Source organism: Cygnus atratus, chromosome 7 (genome assembly GCF_013377495.2).
Source record: "Cygnus atratus isolate AKBS03 ecotype Queensland, Australia chromosome 7, CAtr_DNAZoo_HiC_assembly, whole genome shotgun sequence".
NCBI classification, from domain to species: Eukaryota; Metazoa; Chordata; class Aves; order Anseriformes; family Anatidae; genus Cygnus; species Cygnus atratus.
Window position 1 is genome coordinate 8,333,792 of NC_066368.1, and position 18,879 is coordinate 8,352,670.

Genomic DNA, 18,879 nt, shown 5'->3' on the forward strand with positions numbered 1-18,879 from the left:
CTTAACTCAAGCCTGCATAGGATAATAGGCTACAATTACATTAACCGCCTTTCATCTCAGTTTGAATTAAATTTGTTCTGCATGCCAGCACGAAAATTCGTCCCAAGTTATTTTGCTTAAGTCAAAGAATAATAAACTGCCTTGGTCCAATAATATGGCCAATGGTTTTAATATTATGAAATATTCAGTTTTTTTTTTTTCCCTGAGAGATAAGCTCGAAATCAGTACCTAGGAGAAAAAGTTTCAGTTACAATATTTGCCAGAAATATATAAACATATAGGTATATATATTCTTCTGTTTTCATATCATGTTTCCAGTTTATGCAAAAGTAATCATAGAATCATTAAGGTTGGAAAAGACCTCTCAGATTATCTAGTCTAACCTTTAATGTTATAATTTGCAATATTACACACAAATCAGAAATGCAAAATACTTGAACATCACTTGAAACAATTCTGATGACTGAAATGGTCTATCATGTCAGAGAAACAAACTACTTATCACATTTTCCATAAATAGAAGAGAGAAATAATCTGATAGAGCAGTGGAGAAATGTACTCTGAGGAGGATGCTGTTTTGGCAAGATCGGACTGGAAAAATTCCAGAGAATTCACTCTATGATTATTTAATGTTTGCAGAGCATTCCAATGTATTATAGAAAACACTTCAATGTTGGATCAAATTTTAAAATTCTCAAGTCACCATCATGAGACAAGCTTAAAAAGGCATCTTCTGTACTACAATTTTAATCCTTCCATCTTCTTTCTCTCACTCTCCCCCCATCCCCTCCTGGATATTTTTAAAGGAAATGTAAATGAAAACACTGTTATTACAGAATTTTACTTCAAAAGCAGCCTTGGAGAAGTGTCCTAAAAAAACAAATCATTTTGAAAATGGCAGAATATTTTATAAGCCATCTTGGATTCACTGATTGAAATAATCTTCTGATGAAGAATATACTATCAAGAAGAACAAGCACACACAGAAGACAAAATGTCAAATTCACATAAAATATTCATAAGAAATATACAAAAAAATGTAATGAAATATTTTATTTTAAAAACAGAAAGTGCTGTTGTTCCCAATCTCCATGGTTTCTGTGACATTTTGAAAAAGTATTTTCCTCCAAACAGGAAACTTTTGTCCACTCAATTTGATAAATAAGTGGTATGTTCCATTAAAAAAAATATATTCTACAGACATAGTAGAAGGAAATTTAGATAATAAGACTTGGATTCTGGAAAGAAGAAGTGTAATTTTGTATTACATTATGGAATTTTCATGACTTCTAGCTATGACTGAGATTTACAGAAAAGACTCATGTAATATGTTGCTTGGTAGGTTTTATGACTGCACGTTAATAGAACGTATTAGACTAATAGTTGGGTGGTACCGTTCAATGCTTTTTTTTTTTTTTTTTTTTTTATCTGTTTCTAGGCCTGCATTCATTTGGAATAATTTAATTTGAACCTCTAACACTTTTTTTTTTTTTTTTTTTTTTTTTAAGTTTATAAACCAACATTAGTCACTCTTTCTTTCAGTCGTTTTTCCTCAGTAAAAGACCTACTCCTTGCCAAATTTTCACTGTAATTTAAGGTCAGTTTTTAAATGATATCTGTGTTGCAGAAGATTTCAAATGATACAAAAATAATAATGATGAGAGATATCCCTAGGTTACAGAAATTAAGTGTCAAAGGTAAAAGCTGAGGACAGGTGTAGATTATATACTGAATCATATCTTTCAATTAAGAGAATTGACACCCTGTTGCACAATAGCTAAGAAAGTCTCAGAATGACCCACAATGTTAGCATAAATTTAACTGCAAAGAAATACTTGGAGTAGATGATGAAAAACAGGCAGATAGAGCTGAGCGAGAAAATTTTAATCAAAGCTACCAAAGGGTAAACGTTAAACCATTTCTTACATCATTTAGGTCACTGTTGTACGAAAAAGCAACTATTTTTCAAAAAAGCAAGAACAAAAAGCAACAAGCTGATGGTATAGCAGAGGTTACATGGAAGTCAAAAATAAAAAGACAGCAGCACTAAGAAAAAATTTAATGAAATGTTATCATTTTTCTACCCTAAAAGCAGGGTTGGAAAATGCACTTGATTTTATAAATGTCATGGTGATTTAAATACAACAGAAAAAGTTGAAAAAAAGTCCTTAGGTTAATAATAAATGCATTTTCTAAAAATAAAATAAGAAACAATGATTATCTCCCCAAAGAATTTATGCATACAATTCCCACTTCTGTATCTCAGAAGTATTTGATTTTTGCATTGATGTCACTGATCAGTCATCATTTGTCACCTTCAACTTTACCTTACCCCAGGAAACTTTGTTTACCTACTCCAGAAAACAACAAATAAAGAGAAGGAAAATGAATGAATAAGCAAATACCAAGAGAGGCTGGGAGGAACTTTGTGAACCACTTGTGTGAAAATGTTGCTGCCATTCTGCATGTGACAATTTCCAGTCAGTGTCCCAAGACCAGGAGACAGCACAAGGAAACCACGTGGTCTCTGGTGCACACCAAATCAGGGAAACACTCCCTCTTAAACTTAAGTAACAAGGCCTTATTCTGTTCTTAAATATTTATCTGGATCATGGCCCAAATCTGTGATTAAACTAAAACTATACATAAGAAAGGATAAAATGACCTAAACAAGAACAGGATTAGAAAGTCATTTTGAAGCATCTGTTAAGAAGTAATTGCTGCCATCATCTCCTTCTGGATCTCATAAGAAATCACTCCCAAGCCAAATTTTTTTTTTAGGATAAACCTTCTTTATGAAATCTGATTTATTAAATCTCTGTTAGCATCTCTGACTGTTCCTTTACCCTGTAATTCTTGTCATTTTGTGAGCAGCCCAACAACTTTTCTTCTGGGACAGTGAGCCTCTTTGGACATGTCTGGTAATCCCACTGCTCTCTATTTGGCCTCCTGCTTTAATTTAGTATTACCCAATTTATCCTAACTCTGTTTAGGAGTGAATGTGGAAGGTCAGATTTTCATGTGATTATAAATTTGCTTTGATTTTAAAACAGACTCTTGTCACTATCTAAAATGGCTTTTCCAGGTGAAGTATTTACTTCGACTTTTGGTACTTTGTTCTTTTTTTTAAATTGCTGAAAAAATTCTTTTTCTCGTAATATAAAAATAATAGATGGAGCTGGAGTGCTAAAGCTGTAAATCAATCCTTCTGAAGTGATAATCTAATAAACCACTCAGGCTTCACTGTTGAAGTTTAGGATATCATCAGGGCTCTTGGATTGCTTTATGCCTTTGTAATCAAGCTCCCCAGCCCCATTATCTAGTAAGCTTGATAAAGAACACCACTTCCCACCCCCACCCCCACCCCGAACTCAGGCACCAAATAATACTGAGCTCAAAGCATGCAAAGGTTATGCAGCTTAATTTATATTTTACACTTTCTAAAGTTGACTCTTCAGTACAAAAGATGAAAAGAGTAAGTGAATATGTCTAATATTAAGATATTATTATCTTTCAGCTGCTGAAAGATAGGATTGGTCCTATGCTATTTGTTGTTGCTCTGTCATTTATTGTTTCCAAAAAAATACTTGGAGAACTTGATTTTGCTGTCAAACTTTGATAGGTTATATTATAAAAGATAAAACGTTACAGATACTTTTTGGTATTACTATTTATTTTAAGGCAAAGATAAAAGCATGTGTGCTTACACGTGGTCAACTTGAATTCAATATCTCAGCTAGTCTATCTACAGACTTTTAAACAGGACTGAAACAAATATTCTTCTTAAACAGACAAATCTGCAACAATAAAGAACAACATAGCTGATTGCATCAGATTTCACTAATCAGCTACAGAAGAGGACTTCGATCCCTTTCAATTCTGAAACAACATGGTTTTAATAGTCCCCCATTTTTTCCTTATGTTAATTTTCCAGTGAGTTAAATTACAATTCAAATATCTACTGTTTTCTAAGCTACTCTTTAAAATGTTGCATGCTCTACTCATCTTCATAACAGAACAAAAAGATCATGTTATTCTTGTTAGCCCATCATTAATGCATTAAAGCTTTTCAAGCACTGCCTGCAACTTGGGCCACAGGGAAGCATGAGAATGCAGGCTCTTCTGCAGCAACTGCATATGTACAATTGAGGTGGAAAACAGATGCAATACATAAGAAAGCCTGCATGACTTATAGGTGTCTGCACGTGCAACTATAGACAAATGTAAATTTGTTGCAACTGGAAGGCTACCCAAATTGAGGACTCTTTAGCATGATTTAGCACTGTGCAATTGATGTGCTCAGTCTATATAAATATCAGTAGATTCATGGGGAAAAAAAAATGAAAATGAAAAGTAATACATTTCTCACACCTGTGTCTTAATACCAAAATATATTTCTTAGTTCTATCTATGCATAATTTTAATCCCTTATGTGAAAATTTGTTTTTAACACACTCAACTACTGAAGCAATTTAAAACTAATAACTGGCAACAAATTGAAGAAAAATGTCCTAACTTCACCACCAGAAAATAACTATTGCAGCTAAATTTTCATCTATATGTAAAGATATACAATTGAGTAAAAGGGAAAACAGAAAACAAAAACAGCAGTAAGAAGATGTGTATTATTTCTTTTAGAGACCAATATAGAAGAAAAGCAATCTTTCCATCACCAGGCGATGTGTCACCATTACCCATCTGATCTAGCCTTTCTTTATTGCTGTATGAAAACCAGTTTTGCTTCCTCTTTCTTGGTGAATAAAACCAATAAATATCAGAAGCCAAAGCTGATAGATATACTTATCGATAAAGTTTTCATGACAATATAGCTTCATATCTTTTACTTATTTGTAAGATTTTGAGAATAGATTCAAAAATAAAAATAGGACATGGTATTTTGGGCAAGTTGAGTGCTAAACAATACATATCAACCATCATTAAGAAGCACTATCTAAATTTCAAACTTAGCTATATGCTGCTGATAGTTTATAGAGAGCTGAGCTATCACACTGGTATTTTCTTTTCCCAGTGCTACTTATATATTTTTACTAGCTTAATGATGAATTGATTAAAACAGATGTTTTATTTCAACTCTAACAACTCTGGTATCGACTACTAGTTACCATATTAATGGCTTATCAGATGTAAATTATAAGCCCAGAACTATAATGCAGAATGGATAATAATTTATTCAAGGGTTAATATTTGAGAATACCGAAAAAGTTTTCAAGAGCTGCAAAAAGTCACAAGGACTGTAGATCTGTTAAGAAGAAAGTAAGATTCACAGAACCAAGTTTGTTTAATTCACATACAGTTCATTAAAAAAATAAAACGTTTTGATTATTATATAGATTAAACTTGGACACTGAAAATAAGGGAAACATGAGTGGGTGTGTTTAGGACACGTCTACCTTAGAATACTCTTTTCTCTTGAAATATAAGCTTTTATGCAGATCACTTTTTGTTACAAAAAAATAAACTATTTGCTTGTGCTCACTGTTCAGCATTGATATATTCTCCTTCCTACTTTAAACATTTCTATATTCTACAAATTAATCCAATGCAAATCATGCTTGAACTATGTATAGAAATAAATGCACTGTGATATATTGACTTGGATACCACAAGCCCTGAAAACAGACACACAAAGGTAGTTCCTTTACTCAGTCCTGATCAAAATTATGTAATCAATTTTCAGGATTACTTTCAGCATTGGCAACGCAACAGTTTTAAAGCTACCAAATGCATACTCTAGCATTAAAAAAAAAAAAAAGTTTCCAACAGAAAACACCACAACAGCAAATAATAAAATCATTTATAAATCAAATAATAAAATCATTTCAAATCATTCAACCCAAAGTTCTTTTAAAACAGAAAGATATTCATATTCTGTTAAAAAATACTATTTTCATTGTAAATGTTCATTGAACATATTCTCTGCACAGCATAAAAACAAAAATCAGGAACATGCATAAGGCACATTCTCTTGGTACAGAAATACTTGGCATGATGGTTAAATTCCAACTCACTTCCAACTGGATATGTATTTTAAATTATCCATATACTGAAGTAGTAAGGGAAATAATTATTTTGACATGCAATATTCTAACTTTTTTATTTTATTTTTAAAATGTGATGATAGTTCAACAGACAACTTTACTGAAGTAATTTCTACATATACTTCCTAATGGATTTATTTACAAAGCTATTCCATAGTTAAAACTAAGAACATTTTAATAAAGTTCAAACTCAGACAAAAGTATTTAATCTCAGGCAGACAATTAACAATATACAGATGTACTAAGCACTAACCAGTCAAAAAATTGCTTACTTATGTTATTTGAAATTATTTTTCTTTAAAGTCAAAAAGAATAAGCAGTCATTTTAAAAGCAGAAATGCTATCCATGTCATCAAACCACATCATCAGAACCAACACTCAACATATCTGAGGCCTACGACCATTTTTACTTATTTTGCTCTTTACTGCAACTTCAGTTACAGAGTATTTAAATTCTAACGCTATATAATGAAATACTTCTTATAATTTAATACTGTACCCTCTTTAACCTTCAGATATCAAAATCTTATTTTTGTTGCTAATCATCTAATGAAAATGGATCGCTTCTTCTTTTTCTTTAGAAAATTACTGTAAAGTCTTCCTAGCTCCCCAGTACAGCACTATCATGAGTGATTCAGGGGAGGGAATTTCATGAAGGTTTTTTTTTTTTTTTTTTTTTTTTTTAACCAGAACATTTGTAAGCACTGCTACCACAAAACGTTAAGTATTCATTTTATCCTTGGTAGAAACTACGGGAGAAAAGCGAAGCTGTACAAGAATCACAGGCAGTTAATGCATTTCCAGATGTAACAAAATCACCTATTAGCATCTGCCACTTAACATCTCACATTGGTGTGGTTTGCAAGTAAGCAGCTGCACTGTGCTGGGGCAAGGAGCTGCTGGGTCATCCAAATCCCTGTGGCAGACAGCAAGGCAACTTCAGCAAGACATCTTGGGACCGAGCTGCATGTCAAGCATGTCTCGCAATGGAGAAATGGGATTCTTGGGAAATCAAGGGAGGGGGAAGGTTTCTTGGAAGTGAACATCTTTCACTCCCTTTAGGTGAGCTGTATGTGTTTATTACTCTCTGCTATGTTAATGTTTTGGTGTATGGCTTGTAGAGGCTGAAGGACGCTCTGCCTTGTCTCCTGATTATCTTGTCGGCATAACTGTCACCATCCATTATCATTATGATTTTTTTCATAGTTCTGACAATTTTGATTGATTCATCTCGCCCTAAATAGCAAGCTAATTAATAAAAGAGCCTCCCTAGTTTACTAAACACTCGAAAGATGATGGCTTTACACAGCCAAATCTGTATTATTTTAAAATACAGATTTGATTAAAGCAATAACAATATTGCTACAAGCCACTCTTTTGTCTTATCCTCTTCTTGCCTCTCCCTAAAACTCACCAACTGCCTTTCTCTCAGATGCTGGTAAGGACCAACAGCAAGGATAGGAGCATGTGAGGAAACATGCTGATTCTCTGCCTCTTCTCTGTCACAAAGGGCTGATAATGATGCAAAAAAATTTTGACCAACCATTTTTAAGGCTGATCTGTATCTCACATATTAGACAAGATTTCCTTAGCAAGAACATGATATTAAAATCACCCTGGTATCATTGATTTTTCAAATACATATGTATATCAAATCTGACTTAAGTGCTTCATGGAGTCAAAAATAATCAGATACATCAAATTCTTTGTTCTAGATAAGCAGCCCATAAAAAACACTACTAGTAACATTTATTTTCCACCTTGAAAAAGCTTTGCCCTCCATAAAGTTTACTAGGAGTATTTACTCTTAAATCTTCGGAAAAAAACTCTTCTTAATTCTTATTCAGTAATATCTCTTTCCTCCATTCTGCTCCATAGTTAGTTGTCCAAAGTTGACTTCGGTAGCAGTATTCAGCAATAATAACAACAATGCGGATAATATAAAATAACATACATTGAATTTAATCAGTTACTATTTACCAGTATATATAAGAAATTTCAAAGACAGATCCCCTCAAATATCTGTTTTTGTCAGCGTCAATTCAGTAGAAGGATTTTTCCTGATGACAGCAGGATGAGTAGCCAGAAAAGTCATCAATTACTTCATTTTCCATCTATAAAGTGATCCCTAAGTCTATAACCAAAGCAGTAGAAAGGCACAAAAAATTCTATGGCAAATCTGTATCATTGTTTCTCTCCTGTCTTTCCTGCACCAAATACATTTAAAATCTGAGGTTAAAAGTGAGGTTTTCTGTTAAGAAGGGGATGAAACATTGTCATCTGAGATTTAGGATTTTTAACTCTTAAAAGTCTACAGTAGTTAACTTATAGTATAAAGGGTGTAAAGAAAGATTTAACAGACTTAAAAGAGACAACTACATAGGTAGAACACTGCAACTTCACTGTCTTCTTAAGAAGGACACAATGGAACAAAAAGAGCATCAAAACTGGATAGATAGAGCCCAAATCCACAGAGACATATGCAATAAAGCTTTTTATCTCACCACCTAATTGTTAGATTCCCAGGGTATAGAGTGGAAATCCCAAAAACAGAATGAGTGCCACGGCTACCCATAGAACAAACAGGTAGCAGTCAGGTGCCCAGGGACAACAAGGCTGTAGAGTTTCTTAGTGGTCTGTAAAATTGCCGAGGTGTGTTTCTGACAACTGGGAGTTACAGATCCAAACTATTTACTGGACTTCAGCCAGCACACAGTTTCTCTGGACAGAAATGGCTGGGTCGGAATACTCACTAAGCATGTGTGAAACATTCAAAACATCAGGTAGAGCAGCTGTTATTGTCTGAAAAACAGCTAGAATCTGACAGCAGGTATAGTGAATACTGAAGATGTATAATGGTTAGGTACACAGTGTTTGACTACACTGAGGCACTGATGTTCATTAATACAGAGCAGCAAAATGTAGTTTACTAAAGTATTTCACATATTATCCTATACAAGACAATTTATGATCTGCAAGATTTGTTAAGGCTGCTGTGAACGATAGAGTTATAGTCCAACCACAGCACCATGAAAAGAATGGAATAATTTCATTAATGGTTAACAGAGTTAGTGACCATGATAAACTGGATCTATTCATTTATGACTTATGGAAATCCCAAAATTGTATTTGGGCAGAAATAATAGACTAAAGGGACGTTTGGTTCATTCAGATTAGGAAAGAGAACTGATTGGGAGAAATGCATGTTGAAAAAAAGCTGGCCTGCACTACCAGCAACCTCCCACAAGTTTCTTCTGGAATTCTAACAAAGATTTATGTCAGCCGTTTTACAAGAAATGTTCGTCTCCTTTTACATCCTCTCATAAAAGCAGTGCTGAGAGATGGCATAACTGCATATATCTTTCCCACTGGGTTAGGTGCTTCGTAATAATTGTGTATATTGATTTTGGTTTAAATTACTTTTCATAAGCCTTAGCCTTGCTAGCTCTTAACTGAAGTTCTAGTCGTGGACCCAGAGAAGCACAACTGCTTTCATTGCACAACCTAAAGGATTCAGTGCAGCACAGCCCCAGCATCACTTTCAACAGTTGGGGGGGGGGGGGGGGGGTAGCAACTCCTTTTGGCTCTTTCTTAGACCAAGACAAAGCGTTGTGCTATGCAGATATGTGCCAGTCTGCTTTAACATTTGCCCTACGCAGCATGTAAAGGCAACCCAAGCCATGCAGCCATTCCCCCCTCTTTTAAGCATCATGGCAATATCCTCAGCATCTACCAATCACTTTCTAAAAACAAAAATAGAAGCTAGGCCACAAATTCACTGGATACCAGGTATCACAGATACCGGCTTAGGTATCTATCTATCTAACAGTTAGGGAACTGCTTCTTTCTCCAGTATAACAGTAAACATTATCATCCTACCCACTCCTAAATTCATCCCAAACCAGACCCAAATGATACATAACTAATTAAAGGCAGAATAATTGTCCTTAATTTGTGTTTAGCTTTAAATACTTACAGTTCTATTTCAGACCTAAAGAACTTGTAAGCTTGTCTATTCTTGTCAGCTGTGCTACTCTAACAAAAATAATAGGTAGAAGCTTTGCCTTGCCTACATCCTTAGACAATCAGAACTATAGCAATGCTTGACACTAAAAATTACTAGTACTACTTATAAAAAAGGTTTGTTTTATACCAGATGCATCCTGAGCAACAGAACTGAATCTAGGTCTCTCACTGGCATGTCGTCTCTGAAAGACTTGGGTAGCCTCCCCTCTTCCCCATTTCACTGATACATTCTGCACAAAGCAAACCAGACTCTTTAAATGACAGTCACTGAGTGGTATGGTCATGGCACAGGACAAACATTTATTTATTATTTATTTTAGAAAACAAAGTGTTTTGATTCACTTACATTGAAAGAAAATCCATCACCAGATATTTTTCAAATGGGAAACCAAAAAAGGTATTACTTAATTAATGCTATATCCAGCATGCAGACTAACATAAACTGGTTGGGCACAAGAAACATGCACTGCCTGCATTCCTTTTTACAGCCAAGAATGCCTAGAAAGTTGTAAAGAAAGTCTGTTTTGTTCTTCAGTTTGTATTTTTCAGGGGTAGACTTAAGAGGAAATAATGAATATTAAAAAAAAAAAAAAAACTTTGAGAACAACCGAAACCTAGCAGTGAGTAGGTTCTGCTGCGGCAAGCTTGCTAAAACAAAAGCCGTACATATATATGTACGTTTTATACAGAATGTATGTATATATGTGTAACACTCAGTTACTTATTAAAGAGCCAGCTTAAAAGCCAAGAGCAAAATGATTTTATCCCCATGAATGAAGAATTCTCTCTCCCTCAAACCATTCCTATTTTTCCAGACAATTAATACTGAAGTCAGAAAGATAAAAAGCATATTTCACCAGAATGGAACACCTAAGCAAATCACACGTACCATTTTTAATTCAGCTTTTGGCACAAGACATCTTGCTAACATAACTAGTTTTACATTGCAATATCGATATTGCAGTGTTCTCTGGATTTAACACATTCACAACTGACCCACAATAAAGAACCAACCTACAAAGCTCTTGGCTAAGTGTCCGCAGCTGCTCCCTTAACCACCAGCTCCTCTTTGTTTCTTCACTAAGATTATTGCTTACTAGGAATAATACAGGACATTCAAACCCCAGTTCTTCTCCAGTTTTACAGTTGGACAAATTTCCAAATATATTGTAATGTTTGCAGTGTAACAATTCTTAACGAAAAGCGCTGTTTCATATCTACAGGGCCCACAACTCAAAGGTCCCAGAGAGCTTCCTGAACTTTACACATCACGCACCGACTCTGCCGAAGAACAGGATGTGAACCTACTGCAGTGAGAAAGATCAATAAAAAGGCTGATAGTGACATACAGTACTGCCAAAACCCATTAAAAATACTGCACAAAGCCCCTTCCAAAGCACAAGCTTTATTTTTCTTCAAATTTTAGATTAAATACTATCTCAAATATTTCTAGTTCCTGGTATTTGCCTTGTGAGTTTTTAAGACATTAGAGTACATTCGGGTCATGTTCTGAAGCTTTGATACTAGAAATATTGTTTAAATGAAAGCTACAATTTAAATAAAAATGATTTGATGCCAGAAACATAATTAAAAAAAAGAAGAAAAAAGAAAAAAGCATCTCAAGTCCTTAATAGATCTGGCAGTAGTTACTACATGTAGAGCAGAAAATTAGTATGTTTTAAACATATTTAATGTTGAAGTGGGAGTTTTATTTTATTGTTCTCCTTAGAAGCCTAATAATCTAGCTGTTCAAGAACTAGCTGAGGGCTTCTCCTTACAGAAGCAAGATAAAATTTTCAGTGTTAGATAAGAACAGAGGCTGTCGCTAAACTCACCAGGATCTACATGCCAGATTTTGCTTGAATTCTTCTTGAAACATAATAGCTAATGGAGTAATACACATAAGTATGGAAAGGACAGTAAGTTTTCCATTATGTGGAAAACCCAAAGCCTGGACTCAGCAGGAACAAGGAGAAAACAACCTCATGCCATACACCATCCTATATGTAAAAGTAAAAGAACAATATGATCAAATGGCAAAAGATCTAACATCCTAAGAACTGCCAGAGTGGAAAGTACTTAACAAAAGAGTTTGATTCCTTCCCCAGAATTATGGCAATGGCTGTAATTGTGAAACACAGTGCAATAAATGTTACAGTAAAGACTGAAGAATTTGAAAAATTCACTAAGCTTCAAAAAAAAATTCACTGAAATTTCACTACGGTGAACAATTTCCACCAAGCATTTGTAACATTAGATTTTCATAAGCTCATAATTTGACTATATTTACACAGGTTTACAAGGGATAACAAAAGCTACAAATATCTACAGCTGAAAGCTGTCTCTGAGGGAGAGCCCAGACATACTGAAACTTCTCAAAAGAATGATGCAACTACTCAATTCATTCTGCAATTTTTCTATTTTTCTTCCAGTAGAAGTCCTCTCATGTAATGGCAAAATTTTAACTTTGAAATTTTCCTTTAGTGTATTCCTTCCATAGGCCTACTCCTGAAAACTTCTCTCTGTATATAAACCTGCATAAGAATACACTCAAACTTCTGGAAACTTTGAAGCCTCTGTAGACCAAGTTCAATGACAGTGTGAACAGACCAAATCAAATATTACAGACAATTAAGTAAATATAATATTTACATACTTACTCTAAAGTAACAGTTTGCACTTTAAAATGTTTAAAGACAATATTATTTTCCTCTTGTTATTAATGTACATTCATTATTAAAATTAAGAAAACAAATTTTTCTTCATATCTTTTTGTGTTGGTTTATAATCTAGTTACATTAAATAATCAAAGCATTCAAGTTAGGTTGTCCTGATTGGTAGAACACTACAGTTTTTCATCATCTGAAATTACCTACTTAAAGGAAATATAAATATTTATATTTTGAAAAAATTGTATCACATGTCATTAAAGAGACATTGTAAAACAGAATTTAAGTGTATCCTATGAACTGCTTTAGACCAATAATTTTGATTTAAAATGCACTGTGCTTTGTGGTATGCAACAGCACAATTCAGAGATTAAGACAACTTTGAAATGGGTAAAATATATACATATATATGTGTATATATATATATATGAGAGCCTCCAAGAAGACAAGCAACATTAAGACTGTTTTTAAGTTGAGAGTTGAGGGGAAAAATACTAATAAATAATAATAATTAAAAAAAAAGTAGGCAGTGAGAGCAGACAGTTTGCCAGTCCCAAGACAAGAAACTACTTGTTTTCTCTACAGATTGCTGCAGGTCCCACTTGGAGAAAAACACGTGTTGTAGGGTCTCCTTGATTTCCTAAAACCTCTGCCCCTAAGGCATGGTATGTACTGCACATGGGTGCAGCTATAAAAGCACAAGAGGAAGGGAGGAAGAGACAAAGGGAGGGAAAGAGGGAGATAACATACAGCCCTGCAGCTAAGACTTTCTAATCAATAGGGTTCTTGACAGGAATATAAATCTAACTTTCACACCGAACAGCTAGAGTTTCAAATTTTCACAGAAATCCTTATTTTAGAAATCACAAGGTTATAGGTTTGCTGCTGAGATTGCACAACAGCCTATCTAATGAGTGGCAAAAAAGCATTTTATACAGAGCTATGGAGAACAGTATTCACACTTCACTTGAATCAATTTCCAGATTATTTATGCAGAATATAATAAAGTAATAAATATGAGTAAAGCACTGAGCAGACTTAAAATTGTCCTTACCTTCCAGATAAAACCAGTGTATGTACTCTGACAATATAATATGGGACTTTCAAAACAGGTGTTGAATGTAAGGATAATTTTCACAGAGAAAATAGTTTTGCATTTTTTAGATATAATATGAATTTGATTAAGTTCACATTCTTCATATGATGTTTACAAATTAGATAGCAGTATAGGACCAGATCAGGACTGACCTATTTATGTTCCTCATCTTTTGATATCCTAAGGGAAATAATTCAAAAATAACATTTGACTGAAACTTTCAGATATGAATAGTTTCACACTTTCTCAAAGCAAGTATAAGAGTAAAAGGACAAATCCTTAGCGTATTGTTTGATGATATGTACTAAAAATCTAAATTTTTGGTTACCAGCTTTCCTCAGGGAAATCCAGTGGTCTTAACAGTTAGTCTATAGTACTGAAACATTATTCTAGGTAATGTTGTAATATATTCATAGTGTCTATAACAGGAGCTGGTCTCTTTCTACATGTGCTGTCATAAAGTATACAGTCTTCACAGTCTTTTTAGTTTGTATTTTTCTTTTTTTCTTTTTAAAAGAATAGCATTAGGAAAGGACTTAAGCCAAGAAATTCAATTTTTATGCTAATATTTGTCTATGAACCAAACGGATGTGAAGCTCACAAACTGAAATTTGATCACAGCCAAAACCAATTTGAAAATAGCTTCATTACAGAGTTTATTTGATCCAAAAGAAAATATTTGGAATTCCAAAGCTTCAATACCACAGCTTGCCCTGGATATGCATTTGATCTATGTAAGAAACTAGGAAGAGGAATGTATTACGTGAGACAAAATTGGAGAATTTCAGTCTGAAATTGCAGTTTAAAGTTTACTCTGGAAAAGTCAAAATTCAAAACTCTTCTCCATGTTGTGGAATTGCTGTAACTCTTGATCAAGACAGGAAAATCCACCACCAGAACCACCTCCTCTCTTCTTGTATAATAAATGTAATATAAGAATATTTTATGACAGACAAACTCAGGACAGTACACCAATACATCTGAGCAATGCAACCAAGTGTATGCAACTTTTTTCTAAAAGTTTCCAGTCAGACCAGAGAAGCTGATGATGAGACAGACACAAGACAGAGAGATCTACAAGAAGTGCTTTAGGCTTAATGGTAATAATGATTATTATGAGCAAAGAAACTCCTTCCTGTTGTTTGAGTTTTATGATGAATACAGGAGTAGATTTTTTTTTTTTCCATTCCTTGTATACAGGCAAAATGACAAAAACATTCCCATGCTGCACACTTGTAATCATTAACATCTAGAACTGATTGAGTGTTTGGACACAAAAAAGAGAAAAAAAAGTAACTTATCAGTGAAGATTTTAACTCAGAGTTTCAAGAAAATGCAACTCTTCAGCTTTTGTCTTTGTTTCATTTCTCATCCTGAGTCTCCAATTAGCTAGACACAAAGTCCCAGAGGTATGACCTAAAGAGTATACCTGTCAGCACAGCTCGTTCCTGTGAATAAACACATAGCCTCTCCATCGGGTATTTTTGTTCCTTGACTCTACTCTACTATCAAGCAAGGTGTTAAGGCAAGAATGCAAGCCAGTTAATTAAGTGTATCAAGGATGAATCTGCAAATCCAGTGAAAGTGTCTCATATGCCACATGTCAGTTAGAATACACCCTTCTCCCTGCTGGAGAGGAATTAGCTTTATTAGCCTTTTTCCCTAGTTCCAACCAAAATTGCTAAGACAATTTGGGGGACAGATACTGTTTAAAATAACTGTAATCCTAAAAAGTTTATAACTTTAAGGTACAAAAATCATAGTTATTGGATGTACAGGACAGTACAATGTACAGGACAGAATGAACTGAAAGAAACAAAAATACAAGGCTATTCATAGTTAACGTTAGGGAGTTGTTAACAAGTTACTTCACTTCAGTTGTTCCTTGTTCTTATTCCTCCTATTTTTTATGCTTAAAGTTATTCTTCAGCTTGCAAACTCCTCTTCTAAACAAAGACAACATGCTATTTCAGTATTAAAAAAAAAATAAATAAATTTTACTTTCTATGACAAGTCTATACAATCCCATGTTCTGTATTTAATGATGTGGAAAATCTTCTAAAATACTGTCTACCTACACATTTCCAAAATGCTAAAAATCTAATTATTGTAGATCCTGATGAAGATATGTGACAAACATATTGAATATAATTACCTATTTTGCAGACATTTTTAACTTAGAATCCACCAAGTGTATTAAAAAAAAAAGAAAAGGAAGACAACAGGTAGTCCTGCAGCTACTTCTTTTCACAAGATTTTTTTTTAATCTGTAGCATATGCAAAATGTTTCTGATATTTCTGATGTCACTCTTTAAGAAAACACTAAATAATATTGAACTTCCCTAAGAAATGCAGGAAACACTAGATTAATCACTAAAACATTGTCAGATAAATCACAAAATCCAGAACCAAAAACAAAAGGGAAAAAAAAAAAAGAAAAAAACACTATACACTAGGCATGATATACAATAATTTCATGCTACATTCAATTGTACTCACAGTTGACACTGGTCTCCTTTGATTCCTTTAGTTGTGCAGAAACATTTTCCTGTTTGCATGTGACAAATATTTGCATGTCCACTGCACGTGCAAGCTACAAAAACAAAAGAGAAAAGTAAGATTTATCCACCTATATTATACTTTATAACCAAAGCATTTTTCATGGATATTAATGCTGTATCCTAAGACATTTCCTACAAGCAGTATTTTTAAAAAATGTTATTACTTCAATTGCAATCTTCTTTGAAGAACACTGTACCAGCACAACAATTTATTTTCTGTTAAGAACTCTGCATGTGTCAATAGGTGCTCTCCACCGCAGATTATTGACAATATAAACCACAGCAGTTTAAGAAGAGCCATTACAGTCTACAATTTCAACATGCCTTTGTATGCAGCATAGAAAATTATTAATACATCTTTTCTATACGGGATGAAATCCTGACCAATGGCAAAAGCAATGTCAAGACTGCATTAGTTTCAAATGTCTAACTACAGAAAGTATCATTACAGATGCTTTCTAAAAAGTCTAATGTATCTGGAACTCTTAATTTTGACAAGAGAAAAGAAAAAGAATGCTTTGAAACCATTTGGACAAAGGCTGAGTTAATACTATATCAATACACATCGTATATTAACTATAGTGAATACGATAGCTATGGGTCCACAGTAAGAATATTCTAGAATTTAAAGAAATAAAATCCTGAAGCTTGGAAGGGAACTGGAGGGGATCGACATCATTACTCCACTCTACTGTCATTCTTTCTAAACTCAGTGGCTAAAGTAAATCTCTCCACCATGGTCTCTCCACTGCCACTCTTGTTGCCTGATGGATTCCCATCTCAAGTCTTTTTTTTATTTTCTCTCTTTTTTTTTCTTTTCTTTCCCATGTTTATAGGAATGACTACTTTGTTTAGGCAGTCGTCCCTCTTTTCCACCCATGCATACAAAACTTAATAACCTCCCTCTGGTAAATATGTCATTAAATCCCCACCTCATACTGGAATAATGATCTGCTGCTAATCATACTATAGCTAAAGTCTTTCTTTAATACAAAGCAATTCTGAACCTACATTGATGATCATATTATGCTTTCATTGAAGTTTTCATTACAACTAAGATAAAGGATTTAATACATGGGCTCCTGCTTGGGAGTAGATATAGTAATAAGTAGTGACCTGTATATAATAGAAATTTATTTTCCACTTATTAATCTTAATATCGAAATCTAGTTTTTAATTTCTATCATAGGAATTGAGTTTTACTGTTCCTTTTCTACTTATAAAGGATAATACACAATGAATACTTCTGTGGCAGTGTCCCATACTACACACATTATAATCTCTCTACCCCAACCTAAAAATAAAAAGGGAAAAAAAAGGCAAGCCAGACTAGAACTACAATAATGCATAAGGTATCACTGACAAAATTCTTCAATGCCAGGAATTGTATGATTTGTTCAGCCTTCCAAACTCGTTAAATAGCCAGCTGTAGCTAAAGGAGGGGTTCTTATTAAAGAGGTACTAGAGATTTAAACTGTCTAGGGCTTCCCTTTTGAGAAGCATTCTGGAGCTGCTTTTCCGCCTCAGTCATAATTGTGGCCAAGGAAAACAGGACCCAAACGAATATAGGAAGAACTCAGAGTCCTGGGTGAAGGTGATATTTGCAGTTACTACTATTCACGGTACGGATGCATGACATGCAGTAAGCCATCCCTCCACAAAAATTACATGAGTTTTAAAACACTTCTTACAGCCTGCATATGAGACGTATAAAATTATCTGAACCCATCTCGCTGCTTCTTCACAGGTAAGTATACTCAAAGTATGATCTCGACCCTTCAAAACAGATGTTCATTGAAGTTTTACTCCTCTTTAATTAGTTATGTTTTCCTAAATCCATTCACGTCTTCCTCTCTACATTTTCATGGAATGACTATTTAGACACTTTCAGCCTGTTCTCAAAAGTTAATTTTAATTGCGTAAAACCTTTGCTATACTATCAATGAAAAGCAAAGGAATATATTCCTAACAGATCATTCTACTTATGGTTATTTGCTATTAATAGTGAAGCACCATTACAAGACAGCATAAAAACTAAGGGAGCTAAAAGGCTGCATTTCAGAAAATATTCCAAAAGCTGTCAATATGTTGACAAATACAGAAGCTATTGCCAACCAACGCTAATTATTACTCTTATAGCTACTTCTAACTATATATGAAGTACATCACAAATGTGGAAGTGGAACTTCCTTTACTAGAGTATCTTTTATTTAGCAAAAGTATTTAAACACTCAATTATAAAATCATTTGGATACTATGCATCTTTATTATCATGAAAAAAAACATCATAAAAGGAAGTATACATTGCAAAAGTACTAGATGTAGCCATATGAGACTTTCTGAAAGAACGAAAAAATTCCCTTCTACATGACGTCCTACCCAGTGCACAAAATTACTGATAAAGCAAACTTTTCAGTACCACTTATCCCCATGGACATCTAAATCAAACCAGCATCTATATAGTGCAC

At 33.9% G+C, this 18,879-nt stretch overlaps 1 protein-coding gene across 4 annotated transcripts in view; it reads right to left on the reverse strand.

The window, feature by feature from the left end:
- Positions 1 to 18,879, reverse strand: part of ATRNL1 (attractin like 1) — a 492,744-nt gene that overhangs the window by 321,128 nt on the left and 152,737 nt on the right. For all 4 annotated transcript variants that reach the window (XM_035547698.2, XM_050711915.1, XM_035547701.2 and 1 more), the window contains one exon: positions 16,350 to 16,443. In XM_035547698.2, the coding sequence (XP_035403591.1) occupies positions 16,350 to 16,443 (94 nt within the window). The remainder of the gene's footprint in view (positions 1 to 16,349; positions 16,444 to 18,879) is intronic.